Here is a 13,235-nt window from a genome sequence, read left to right as displayed (position 1 = left end):
GCCGTTTTCAGGGACCACAAACAAAAGGGGAGACTCTTTATGTGGACAGGATGGCCAGTGCCACCAGGAGGGGGTGGGGGGCATCCTCTGGGGCCTCCCACCTCCCCTCTTACCCGGTCTGGTTCCACACTTTGCACGAGAGCATACTGTGGTTTGCTGTGGAAGGGCATTCCTACCTGGATCAGAACGAGGCTTTTCCCCCTTATAATCCTGCAGTCTTCACTTCACTGCAGCTTTCAGGTGAGCAGAGATGTGCTCACGCTACCAATCCCAGAGGTTTCCTGCTTGCTTTTGTAGTGAGTGTGGTTTGTGGGGACGCTAAAAATGGAACTGTGCGCAGCAATTCCCGCGGCTTCCTGATGGGGGCGCTGTGAGAGATCAGAGGCAGAAAATAAGTTGGGCCCCTCTGACCTCAGCACACCCAAACCTTGGGGAGCTCTCAGTGTGTGTAGCTTCCCTAATGCTGTGCTGAGCTACTTAGAGATGAGATTTGGCCTGACAGCTTCTAGAACACTCGTATCTTTACACAGGGATAGAAAATTCGAGTAAATTAAAATTTTGGTGTTATGTCCTGGAATGCAAGAGAATTCCATTTTCAAATATTGTCTTTGCTCTCATAAAGGCATTTAAGTATCTGAGAAGTACTATTTTAGTATCAAGCATCACCTCCCAGAAGCTACACAGAAGTCACTGACCAGACCACTTGCTCCCATTTTCACTAAGAAAGCCTGGTCCTCATTCCCTCCACTGAACAGGGTCTGACTGCGGAAATGGTTGGACTTCGCCGTCAGTCTGCGTGATATTCTAGTGTCGACCTGTGGGGATTTGGGTTGAATGAACTTCTTTAGGGAGGTGTAAAATGCTTGGGGTTGCGCTTGAGGACACACTAATAGGACTGAACTCTTTTTCTTTTAAATACCAGGTTCCCTCCCTAGCACACTACGGAGATGGTTCTCTCTGTTCAGTGTTTTCACTCTTTCTCATCAAAGCAACCCTGAAGGGTTATTATTATTAGATTCTTTTCTCTTGCTGGACTGGGAACACCTTGAACTGACAGATTGTATATCACTCCGTGGGGAACCTAGCAATGCAGACCTTTAAGATGGTGCTCCATCAGATAGCATGTGAGCGAAGGAGGTCACCATTCAGAATAATTAGCCCAACTCAGTTATCTTAAGTATTTTATTTCAAAATATCTTTTGTTTGGTGCTTGAAACATAGGACAGTCTTTTGCTACTTAACCCTAGGACACTACTAGGAATGTTCTAGTCTCAATAAGAGTTGACAGTTTTAAGGTAGTTTATATATTTTAACTTGTTTTGTATTTTATGATAGTTCCTTGCCTGCATCTGAAACCCAGTGAACTGAACATGGCAGGACGGGGACATAGATCAGTGGCCTCAGTGTCTCTCATCCTGCCTCCCCTTGGCACTACTTCTCTCTGTTCTTGTTGACACTGGCTTGGCTCGACTGTAGACGTAAACAGCTGTGTGATAAAGAATCCCCTTTGTGATCAGATGATGTGCTCTGCTCAGATTTGGGAAGGCATACTCTGGTGCCTGGAAGAGCTCCTAAATTGTCCACTGCCCCTGCCCCGTCCTGGTTCATGTCCACCCTACGGACCTGCAGCTACAGGGTGTCCCTCAAAACGCCATCCTGTCAGCACCGCCCAGGAGGGGTACAGGACGCTTAAGACAAAGCTCCTCCCATTCCAGTGTTGTGCGAAAGCTCCTGAGTATCCACCGGGTTTGTGCTGAGCAGCTCGATGGCCCTGCACCAGGACTCACTCCATCAGAGCTTCCTAACCCTTGGCGCGAGGACCAGACAGCTGTCTGAACAGCACAGGTCCACTTATGCACCAGATTTTTACAGAATTATAAATGCATTCTCCTATGATTTTCCTTTTTTTTTTAAGATTTTATTTATATTTTCCAGAGAGATCAGCCACAAGCAGGGGGAGCGGCAGGCAGAGGGAGAAGCAGACTCCTCACTGAGCAGAGGGCTCGATCCCAGGACCCCCGGGATCATGAGCTGAACCGAAGGCAGACGCTTAACCCACTGAGCTACCCAGGCACCCCTTCCTTATGATTTTCTTAATCACCTTTTTCTCTAGCTTTATACAACACAGAAAACATGTATAACATATATTAACCAGCTGTTTCTGTTCTGAGTAAGGCTTCCAGTCAATGGCGGGCTATTAGTGGTTAAGTTTTAGGGTCGGCATTCTCTGCAGATTTTTTTTTTTATATTTTATTTATTTATTTGTCAGAGAGAAAGAGAGAGAGAGAGCACACAAGCAGCAGGAGAGGCAGACAGAGAGAGAAGCAGGCTCCCTGCTGAGCAAGGAGCCCCATGTGGGACTTGATCCCAGGACACCAGGATCATGACCCGAGCCGAAGACAGCGGCCCGACCAACCGAGCCACCCAGGTGTCCCTGCAGATTTGATAGAGCAGAGGTCGGTGAGCTGCCCCCCACCCCGGGTTATTCAGGGGCCAACTGGACTTTTTTCTGTTTCTTTTTACTAGAATAAAGAAGATGTTTGCTTCATAGTCTTGAATAAAAAAGAAGGCTCAGGTCTGGGATTCACTGTGGCAGGAGGGACAGACGTGGAGCCAAAATCAATTGTGGTAAGTGACCATATCAAGATGCTCTCTGGGAGGTCACTCCTGATGCAGCCTCAGAGGTGACGAGGACAAAATCCTGTCCGTGTGTTCAAAGAACGCTGGTGTTTGTTTCCTCCTAATAGAGCAAAAATGGAAAAGTAGGGGACAGACATTACTAGTCACTGGCAAAGATACGCACATTTACCACAGAGTGACCTATTCAATTCCAATATATATAACCACAGTTTTCTGGAGTTTCCTCATATTCACCTGAACATTTTATTTAAGCACTAGAAAACACAAGAATTTACTGACCAAATCTGCATATGCTTCTGAAATTACTTCCTTCTCAAGAACCACCTCCAATTTTAGATCATTCGAAGGCCTCTGAGATCACCCGTGAGACCAGACCAGGTCCTGTTTGTTTTTGTGACCTTTCTGCCCCATGGAGCGCCAAGCATAGATTAGACGCTATAGTGAGAAGTTGAGGGAAAAATGTATTCAGATGCTGCCGGCACTGACATTTGTAATTCCATCCCTCACACCGCATATAGGCTTTCAGTGAACGTTTGTAGGATTTTGCGAGCTTGCCAGTAGAAAGTTCCTCTACTACAGATTTGCATCTGCCCTCTTGCTTTTACTGAAGGTTCCAAATACTTTGGCTTTTGTCTTTCCTCGCCCCAGGTGCACAGGGTGTGTTCTCAGGGGGCTGCTTCTCAGGAAGGGACTGTGAACCGAGGGGATTTCCTTCTGTCCGTCAATGGCGCCTCACTGGCTGGCTTAGCCCATGGGGATGTCCTCAAGATTCTGCACCAAGCACAGCTGCACAGAGATGTCCTCGTGGTCATCAAGAAAGCGAACGATCAGCCCAGACACTCCAGTAGGCAGGAAGCCAACGGGAAGGGCTCGATCTCCAGAAGGACCAGCGCCCTGGAGCCCAGTTTAGGTAAGACACCAGCTCAACAGCTGGCAGGGGGTGGGCAGCCGGCAGAGTAGATCCTGGCTGTACAAAAAGGAACCTAACTACTGCCTTCGGGGTCCGCAAAATCAAATGGAGGGGCCCCTGGGTGGCTCAGTTGGTTAAGCGTTGGACTCTTGATTTTGACTCAGGTCATGATCTCAGAGTTGTGAGATCGAGCCCTGCATCAGGCTCCACGCCGGGCTTGGACCCTACTCAGGATTCTCTCTCCCTCTGTTCTTCCCCGCCCCCCAAATCATCCCCCTCCCTCTCAAAAAAAGAAGAAATAAGAAATCAAATGTAGTAAAGTCTAATGTTTGTGGATGCTTCTTGAAAAAACAGTGTTCCTAGTAAGTTAGAAACCACTGCCCCCTGTAGTTAAAGCCATACTGTTGAAGACTTAACGACTGCTTGACAGTTTCCCCACCTGTACGAAGAGGGAAGCCCTTTCACAGCTATATCCTCTTAGGCCTTAAGTGGCCAGTAGGTAAAACACGAAACTCTTGTGATAAGGGGAATCATGAAGAGTATGCAGAAATTGCAGAACTACCATTTGTCCTTGGAAAACACCACGGTTTATATTCTTTCCGGTTTTAGAAAAACATAAGGAAGTGAGGAGGCACAGATGTTTGAAAACAGAGACTCTAGCCTTAACCAACAGAGCTTATAAAGAGGTTCAGAAGTGGATTTCCTAAGCGCTGTCCATCCTGTCATCACAAGGCTCACTGGGAAGGCATACGAGCTATTTACTCAGAACTAAGTACCACTTCTATTTCTGAAGCACTGGGCTGATTGCGGCCTTCAAGAGAACTACTGCAGACCTCCGTGGTGGTCTCTCCCTTGGAGTTCAGGAGCAATGTCTGCAGTCCCGAAAGCAAGAAGAGCCTGTGGAAGCCCAGGGCAGGCACCGCCTTCTGAGGAAGCCTTTGCTTCCTTCTCAGCATCTCTCCCTAATAAAGTCAAGGGAAGCTGAATTCCTCTCTTCAACTTGGCCTCATGGTGGCCTGGGCTATCCGTGATTGCTTTGCTGAAAATAGCACTCCTTTCCGCCGAACAGGTGGGAAACTCTTCTTGTCCAGATGCCTCCACGGGCCTGGAGGATTCTCACCCTTCTCCTCTGGTGTCTTGCTTTTGCGCTGCTAGAAGACTGAAACCCTTCCCAGTATTGGGAAACACCTTAAGTCATCAGACCGCGTCACGCTCACCTTTGCCCCAGCGCTGTCTCCATTACTTCGTGTGTTCTTGGTGGATCCAAGAAACTTAACGTCACAGGAAACCACTTGGCGCTTAATCCCAGCAACTTCCAGAATGTTTAAGACTCATGAACTTGGGATATGGAAGGCTATCTTGTCATTTATAATCATTAAGTATTCCTGGGACACCTTCAGAACATCTGGTCTTGAACCAGATTCTCCAGAGTCACCAAATTGTAAGCACTTTCAGGGCTTAAACTTTATTTTTTCATATTCCTATTCCTTAAAATTCCCCTGCCCAGAGCTCCACCTGAACCCAAGGAACTATCCTTTCACATGCCCTGAGAGTATCCCACTTGGAGACGGAGGCAGGAGGTTGCACAGGGCAATCCTCCTGCCCAGCAAATTTACCAGCTCAATGAAATCAGAAACCCTGAGGGGTGAGGGCGGGGGCCCGGGTCCTGAGTCACTAGCTTTCTAAGGTTCCTAGGGGATTTCAGTAGAACCCGGCCAGAGTTGAGAGCCGCTGTAATAGGCCTGTTCTGTTTAACAGTAAGCGAGTCACCTACTGAAAACCATGCTGCTCCTGTCCGCACGTTGCCTGCAGACCCCGCGGAACGTGGAGTGACCTTCTCTAAGCCACACTAATGGACTGACCTTTCTGTTCAAAGGCAGGGATGCTGGCTACCTTGGCCTCAAGCCCAAGGGGGCAGTTGAATCTGTGGTCCCTCCCCTGCCTCCCAGAGAGCTCAGCATGCCTTTCTACTCACTTCTTCAACATCCTTCACCAGTGCAGTGTGTAAGGAAGAGGAGTAAGAGGCAAGCTCTCCATCGCTACTCAGATCTCAGGATAGATCCCAGCCAGGCCTCTCCAAACCAGCACACAGAGCAGGCACACGTTGGTTGCAATGGAGGACCCACTGCCATGGAAACGTGCCCCCCCACACCCTGCTGTGGAGAGAGGAGAGGGCAGCGAGGGCAGCTGGTGCGTGATAAGCATGCACGGCCGAAGGGGGAAGGCGCGGAGCTCTGGGGTCCACAGTCACAGTCCCCTGCGAGGGTGTTGCAGGCTATCAGTGCCGGCCTGTGACACGCGGCAGGAGATCAGATCTGATTCCCCAAGTGTGGCTTCACCGAGACACACCACCACAGCACATGGAGCTCACCGGGAGCAGTCTGGCCTTTGAGGGTTTCTGGTTGGGCACCAGAGCCGCCTCCATGCTTCCAGAAAGCGCTGAGGGGAGCCTGCGCGGCTCAGTCCGTGGAGCGGCCGGCTCTTGATTTCGTCTCAGGTCATGATTGGGGTCCTGGGATCAAGCCCCGAGTGAGGCTCCACGTGCAGCGGGGAGTCTGCCTCTCTCCCTCTCTCTCTGGCCCTCCCCCTGCCCACGTGCACGTGTTTTTTCAAATAAATACTTAAATCTTAAAAAAAAAAAAATGCTTTGAAGAGCAAATGGTGCCAGTACAGCAGGAACACAGCCACCAGGTCGGCTCCAAATCTGAGAGACCCATCCTAACGCTGGTTTCAAAGGTAGATGGGACTCGGGTGCTGGGGTAAGACACTTGGGGGACTAGAGAGGAGGTGATGAGTGTCCTTGTCATTTCCATCCTTCCAAATGTCGTTGCTGCAGGGAGAAGCCTTCCTTCCCACGATGCGCTGTGTGTCGAAGTGCTGAAGACCTCCGCTGGGCTGGGATTGAGTCTGGACGGAGGGAAATCCTCAACAGCTGGAGACGGGCCCCTGTTCATTAAGAGAGTATACAAAGGTAACGCCCTAGAAAAGCCAGTCGGCTCTTTCCTGTGTGTGCCTGTGCCTTCTATTTAGAAAATGTTTCGTTCTGTCACATACGGGGTGTACTGTGTGTCAGCCCTGTTGTATTTTACGTGTTTGAACTCCTGTTGCCCCCCCCCCGCCCAACAATCCTATCAGATAGGTACGATTATCCCTGTTTCACAAAAGATGGTGTGTGCCACGGGGGAGTTACACAAGCACCGAAGGTCACACGGATGGAACCGGCAGAACGAGGCTTGGATCTAGGCAGTCTGGCCCCAAGGTCAGCATCCCTAACCTCTAGACCAGAGCCCAAACTCCGTGTTCATAACTAGTATTAGCTGGGACTGATGTAAACATACCAAGCCAGTGCCATCAAAAATTGCCTGTTGGGGGGCGCCTGGGTGGCTCAGTGGGTTAAAGCCTCTGCCTTCGGCTCAGGTCATGATCCTAGAGTTCTGGGATCGAGCCCCTTGTCGGGTTCTTTGCTCGATAGGGAGCCTGCTTTCCCCTCTCTCTGCCTGCCTCTCTGCCTACTTGTGATCTCTGTCTGTCAAATAGATGAAGTCTTTAAAAAAAAAAAAAAAAAAAGAATTGCCTGTTGGAGTAATTAACATGGACCAAGATAGTATTCGTTTCGAATACTAGACTTCAACTACTGGACTTCAGGAAAGGGAGCTGAGAGCAGTAAAGATAATTGAAACATGTGGTAGATAAGAGGCTTCTTTATGAACCTGATCAGTCATTTTATGATCTTGGACAGTTCTCAAAAATTTCTTCAGGTTCTCGAGCTAAACAATTATATTAAAATTGTAATTATCCTGAGGATGCATGGGTGGCTCATCTGGTCATGCGTCTGACTCTTGATTTTGGCTCAGTTCCTAACCTCCGTCATGAGACGGAGCCCCCTGTGGGGCTCCACGCTCAGCAGGGAATCGGCTTGCAAATTCTCTCTCCCCCCTGCTGCTCGCCCCCCCAGCTCTCACACGTGCTCATTCTAAACAATTTTTTTGAAAAGTATAACTATACTAATACCAGTACATAGAAAAATCTACTGTATGTCGTATTCTATGTAACGTCATAGTTAGTAGTAAGAGTATCCGTATGTGGTATATGTAGCACACCCACAAGCTTGTCATACAGACAGCGGTGATGGGGAAGTACGTAGGGCCGTGTAAGTATTCTCCACAGGCACTGGTGGTATACCAGATAGAAGCGGAACCTGTTTTCCTGCGTCAGCTGGCCATCTGGATTTTGATTATATACGTTGAAATTTGCCTTCTCCTAGTCCATAGCTTATGTGTTTGAGGGAATTTGAGTATTTTTAGGTAGCTAAATTTCTTTTCATGGGTATATGCTCTGTGTGTCTTAAGGACGGTTTCCCTTTCCTAAGAATTATGGGCATGTCGTTCAGAGACTTCTCATTTGAGTTTTTAGCTCACCCGGAATTTATCTGGAATCCCGTGAGGGTGCCCCAGCATCGCTGTCTGTCTGTTCTCACAGGTGGAGCAGCCGAACAAGCGGGAACAATCGAAGCCGGAGATGAAATTCTTGCCATTAACGGGAAACCCCTGGTGGGGCTCATGCACTTTGATGCCTGGACTATTATGAAGTCTGTCCCGGAGGGACCTGTGCAGTTGCTGATTCGGAAGCACAGGAATTCTTCCTGAAACAGGCACCAGGAGTGACGCTCACGAGTGGGGCTTGTTACATTTTTTAACAAGAATCTCCTGTTCTCAGTTCCCTTACTTTAGCAAATCAGAACAACTTCTTTCAACACTGGGTTCCTAAAACAGCACAGGAACCTTGGTATAGGCAAGGACTACAGAAATCTCCAGGTTTTTACTTCTTTGTGGAGCTGACCTCTTGTGTGTGCGACGGCAATGGCGCTGACCTCTGGAAGCCTCCTACCCGGACGACCGAGGCCAGGAGGGATCCTTTTGTTCCGGTGCCTCTTCCCTCCCTTTTTGTGTTTATTGATGGGGACACAAGATGTGGCATGCCCTTCTTCATTCAAAACATTTACTTAAGATCTTTGCGTCCTTCCTGGCTCCTCGCTCACCAGACCTAATCCTGGCAGTGAGGGAGCTAACCAAGTCTGAGGGGCGACATGAATGTCACAAATAAAGGACTACAGTTTTATATAATTTTGTAAGTAAATAAGAGAATGCTTTTAGGCACATTCAGTGGAAGGAGCTGTAGGTCTGTACATTACGGTGAAAAGAAAGTGAGACTTAAAGAAAAAAATCAGTTCTGACCTAACAGTTAAGCTGAGCTCAGGAATTATCCAAAAATGAAAAAGCAAAATCTGGAAAGTGGTATTTTTTTAGTGAGTGTCCTGTGCACTGTGTGGTTGCAGGGTTCACTCCGTGGGTTACTGATCATCATGAAGTGCTGATCGTGATCTGAAAGTGTAAGTCGTAAGGCTATTTTACAGAAACGCTGTTCTGATAAACCGTACTAACTAGCCATGAACTCTGCTGCTTAGAACGAGCAGTGGGTTCCAGCTCTGAAAGCACCTTGCATCTGGTTCCGAACTTGAGTAAGTGCTTGAATTCAAGACCAGTCAACACAGGAGTGGGCAGAAATACTATAGTCACTGAGTTTCCATTTCTATATTTTATGCACTCCCAACACTGAGCTAAATTTTTAGTAATCTTTTTAGCATCCTTGGATTTATAAACATAGGCATTACATTTACAATCCAAAGGGCAGAGCTTAAAAATCATCCTTTTGGGACTTTGGTTGGTTGGTTTTCCCCCTGGCCAACAAGCTTAAGAAACGGCCCCTTTCTAAGCACCGGCCCACCTTCCTGACCTGGGTGTGACGACACCCCTGCAGGGACCGCTTGCTGCTGATGTTTTCCTGTTTTGCAAATTCTTCCTTTGGCCCAAACTGTTCTGCAGAAGACTGGTGGGACTCACACTGCCCGTGAAGCTGGTCCCGGCTGCTCTCCTGTCAAAGCATGACTTCTCCCCGTAGCTGCTCCCAGTCAGTGTGCTCTTGTTCCTGGTCCCAAAACTGGCTCTTCTCCTTCGTACTGCACCTTCTTTTCTTAAATTCCAAACTTCCATCAGCTTCACTTACCAAAATGTAAAAAGACAACGGGGAATGCGGGTGAGTCACTCTTTCAAGGTAAAGAAACAGAACTGTGTTGCACAACCCCAACCTGAGAGGTACCCAGACCAGCTGCTCCAGTCCTGTGAGTACGGGTGAGGACGCCAAAGCTGCGTGCGGGACAACGCCCAGGTTTTGTGCTGGACGCTTCCTTCAGTAACCTGCAGCCTGGGTCTGTGGCTTAGAGAACAGAAGTGAGGTCACTGTACACCCGCCCCCGCTCCCATCATGGAGATGCTCGCGCTGTCACCTTTGTACATCGTTTTCCGAGGGATTCCTCCATACCATAAAACCTCTGCCGAGTTGGCCCACAGGGGTCTCTCCGATGAGAATGAAGTATCTGGCTGGTGTGAGCCCAGACTTCTCATTTTTTTTAAACAGGTTATGCAGAAGAGAATGTAGTACAAGAGTTAGCTAGAAAGACATGACTCATGTAGCTTCTACTTTTCACTACACTTCCTGGTAGGAATCTGTAGGCAGTCAGTGCAAGGTGCATGCTAGATTGTTTTTAAGTCTCTGGGGTCAGTGGTGTGGTTTCTGCTTTCTTGCCTAAATGGTAAGGATATTTGCCTCCACTCTTCCAGCTGTGCCTCCTAGTAAGAAATTCAGTCCTATGTGAACAGACCGGAATTTCTAGAGCAGTTCAGCGCAATGGAACAGTCTCTAATCTGTTCCGAGTCTCTAATCATCTTGTCCGAAAAGTGCAAGGGTAGACCTTTCACTCACTGAAGTAGGCTAAAGTCATCACTTCTAGTAGATCTTGCCAGAAGGGTTTCCCTGGCCAACAGTTGGAACTTAAGGGAGAAAGCAAAAGGCTAAACTATCTCTGACCCTCAGATCGAAAGCTACTTATTTGTCTTCAGTGTTCAAGGCATGACTAGTATTTCTAATGAGTCTAATCCCCACAGTTCCTGAAGTGAGCACTAATGGTATTCTATTATCCTACTAAAACTTTCATTGTTTCAGTTTTCTAATGCATCAGTCATCCACAATAAGCTATGAGGGTAAATACGTGTTGTAACAAGTAAACTGTAGTTGCAAGGATATTCTGTGAAGATTGAAATAAGTTGGATTGCATTTCTGTCCTCCGAAACACATCTCATTTAATTTTATGGTTGACTTAATTGGCACCACACCTGTTGTATGATATTCTACATTATCCTTTATTTATGTAAAATAAAATGCCTTATATATTATGGAAGAGTAAGTGCAATAATATGAAATAGCCTGTACATTTTTAAAATGTTGTCGCCAAGTTATGTAAATCCACATCTCTGTAAACAACCTTTTTTAAGTAATTTTAAAAAAATAAACACTCGGCTTACTACTTTTTTTTTTTTAATTCTGCCATCTATAAAGTAACCTTGTAAAACCTCGAGAAGTGTTTATTATTACCTTAATTATTACATCAATGAGTGAGCGGTCCACATGCAACAGAAAATCAACAGCTCTTACAGGGCCACACTGAGGATGGGCCCAATCTAAAGCCCTTCCACTTCCCGGAATCTTAAACATCCCGTGCCTTTGCAACTTCTCACCTCCTGGATCTTACACCCGCCCTCCTCTCACTACTAAAGTCTTCCGTTTCAGCAAGCCCTCTAATCCCCCTGACAAGTGTTAATTTTCTCCCATCAGAATCCCCACCCTTTCATTTCTACTCTGATAGAGTAGACCCAAGATAGAGCACAAGCCCCACCCAGCCCAGACTCCGCACCCTGTCCCACCTAATCCACGATCCTTCCTTCCAGCTACCCAGCTTGTTGTTTCCTACAGTCCTATTCCTGGAGAAAGTCCTACCACCACGCAGAATAATACTACTAGAAATTCACAGTTCCCAACCACAGCTGGACTCCCCATGCTACTCAGCAATTGTTCCTTGTCAGTTTTTGCTCTCTCTTTATAATGACTGCAATTCCTCATTTTTCTCAAAACCGTGATCTCACCTCCCCCCACCACATGCTTGGGTGGCCTGGGATCCTCCTTCCCAGAGTAAAATAAAAAGCATCTAGTTTCCTTAGGCTCTCTTGATTCTAAGATGCAGTCACCAACCTAGAGTGGCACAAGGAAGAAGACAAGATGGCGTCTCGTAGAAATCTAAGACTGGGACTCGGCATGTAACCAGGCCTCTGAGACTGGAGGAACAGTGGGGCTCGTGGGTCACTCAGTGCCCTCCGCTGATAAGACTCCCCCGCTTTATGTGGGTCTGTTTCTGCAGACCCACTTCTCCCTCCACCAGTTGGTGGACTCATCCTCCAACTCTTCATACCTTTTCTTAAAAACCTTATGAATGCTGTTGTCATAATTTTGGCCTCTAACACAGAATTTCTCGGGACATACCAGCTGCTGCCTGCCCAATTTTTTTTCCATATATACCCCAAAAGTAAGATTCTGACCAGCTCACTCCTACTTGGGTAGAACTACTTCTGGGAGAGAGTGCGCTTACTTGTTCACATAACTCTTCCCTCTAAAACCCAACAAATACAAAGAGGGAAATTTGTGTTTTAATACAATATAGAAATCACCCATTCTATGAATGTTGGAAGCTCCATACCAGGTACAGTAAGACCCAAGACCAAACCGAAGAACAACGAAACGGGATACAATTCTCTCTAAATGAGAGAAAGCAGAGGAGGTATAAAAATGAGAGTTCTGAAAAACACCACCAATTCTTAACCTGGAGAAAGGCGGTTACAGGAGAAAGTGGGCCCCAGAAGCAGCAGGAAGCACTCACACCTGGAGCCATTAACTCTCCTCAGAATGACAGTGAGGGTGGGGTTGAAGATGGGGGATTGTTTAATTTCTCCAGGTAGGCAGGCAGAAGAGTAACACACAAGGAATGGTCTGAGCCGAGGGGAATCCCTGCCAGACGGGACCCTACCACAAAAGGGATCAACTAATTCAGTAAGAGTTTAGCTGCCACAACTCAGCCATCCCATAAAGGCTACAGCGAGTAGCACTCCACACGCCCTCCTCCCAATCCCCCTGAAACCTCTATCTGAAGCCAGATGAAAGTGAGCCGCTGGGGGCATGGTCAGGAAGCAGTCACCTCTTGATTCTGGTTCGGCCCCTGATCTCAGGATCCTGACATCCAGCCCCGCATCGGGCTCATGCTCAGCCCAGAGTCTGCTTGTCCCTCTCCCTCTGCTCCTCCCTCCCCATACTCGCACTTTTTCTGCTCTAAAATAAATAAAATCTTAATATTGGCTGCTATCCAACTTTCCTCTCTCGTTCTAAAGGAGGAACTAAACATACGTAAGCACAGAGATCTAATATGTCCACGACTGACCAATTCCAAGCAAACAGTAGGCTTAGAACCCTCACCTCTCCCACTTGGTTCAGCAAGAGTCCTCCTCATGAAGGCAGAATTGGAAAAGGGGGGGGATGATGCTGAAAGAGATTATGCAAAAGGCAGATAAAAAAATATAATGTGGAGGGCTACCTTGGGCATCAAAAGAAAATTCACACACAAACTGTTTTGTATTCTCAATATAATTAAAGAGAATGTAGCTTCTAAGAAACGTAAGATTTTTTTTTAAGATTTTATTTATTTATTTGACAGACAGAGATCACAAGTAGGCAGAGAGGCAGGCAG

At 47.3% G+C, this 13,235-nt stretch overlaps 1 protein-coding gene across 1 annotated transcript in view; it reads left to right on the top strand.

Moving 5' to 3' along the window:
• The window catches only part of PDZD2 (PDZ domain containing 2), a gene marked incomplete at its 5' end in the record, with an annotated part of 227,963 nt that extends 216,943 nt beyond the window's left edge, over positions 1-11,020 (top strand). Inside the window, 4 exons of the mRNA XM_080805056.1 lie at positions 2,527-2,628; positions 3,289-3,550; positions 6,387-6,521; positions 8,030-11,020. Of these exons, the coding sequence (XP_080661182.1) occupies positions 2,527-2,628; positions 3,289-3,550; positions 6,387-6,521; positions 8,030-8,196 (666 nt within the window). The 3' untranslated portion in view covers positions 8,197-11,020. The remainder of the gene's footprint in view (positions 1-2,526; positions 2,629-3,288; positions 3,551-6,386; positions 6,522-8,029) is intronic.
• Between the last annotated feature and the right edge of the window lie 2,215 nt (positions 11,021-13,235).

Source organism: Martes martes (genome assembly GCF_963455335.1).
Source record: "Martes martes genome assembly, chromosome: 5".
NCBI classification, from domain to species: domain Eukaryota; kingdom Metazoa; phylum Chordata; class Mammalia; order Carnivora; family Mustelidae; genus Martes; species Martes martes.
This window is presented reverse-complemented; position numbering and strand designations above follow the sequence as displayed.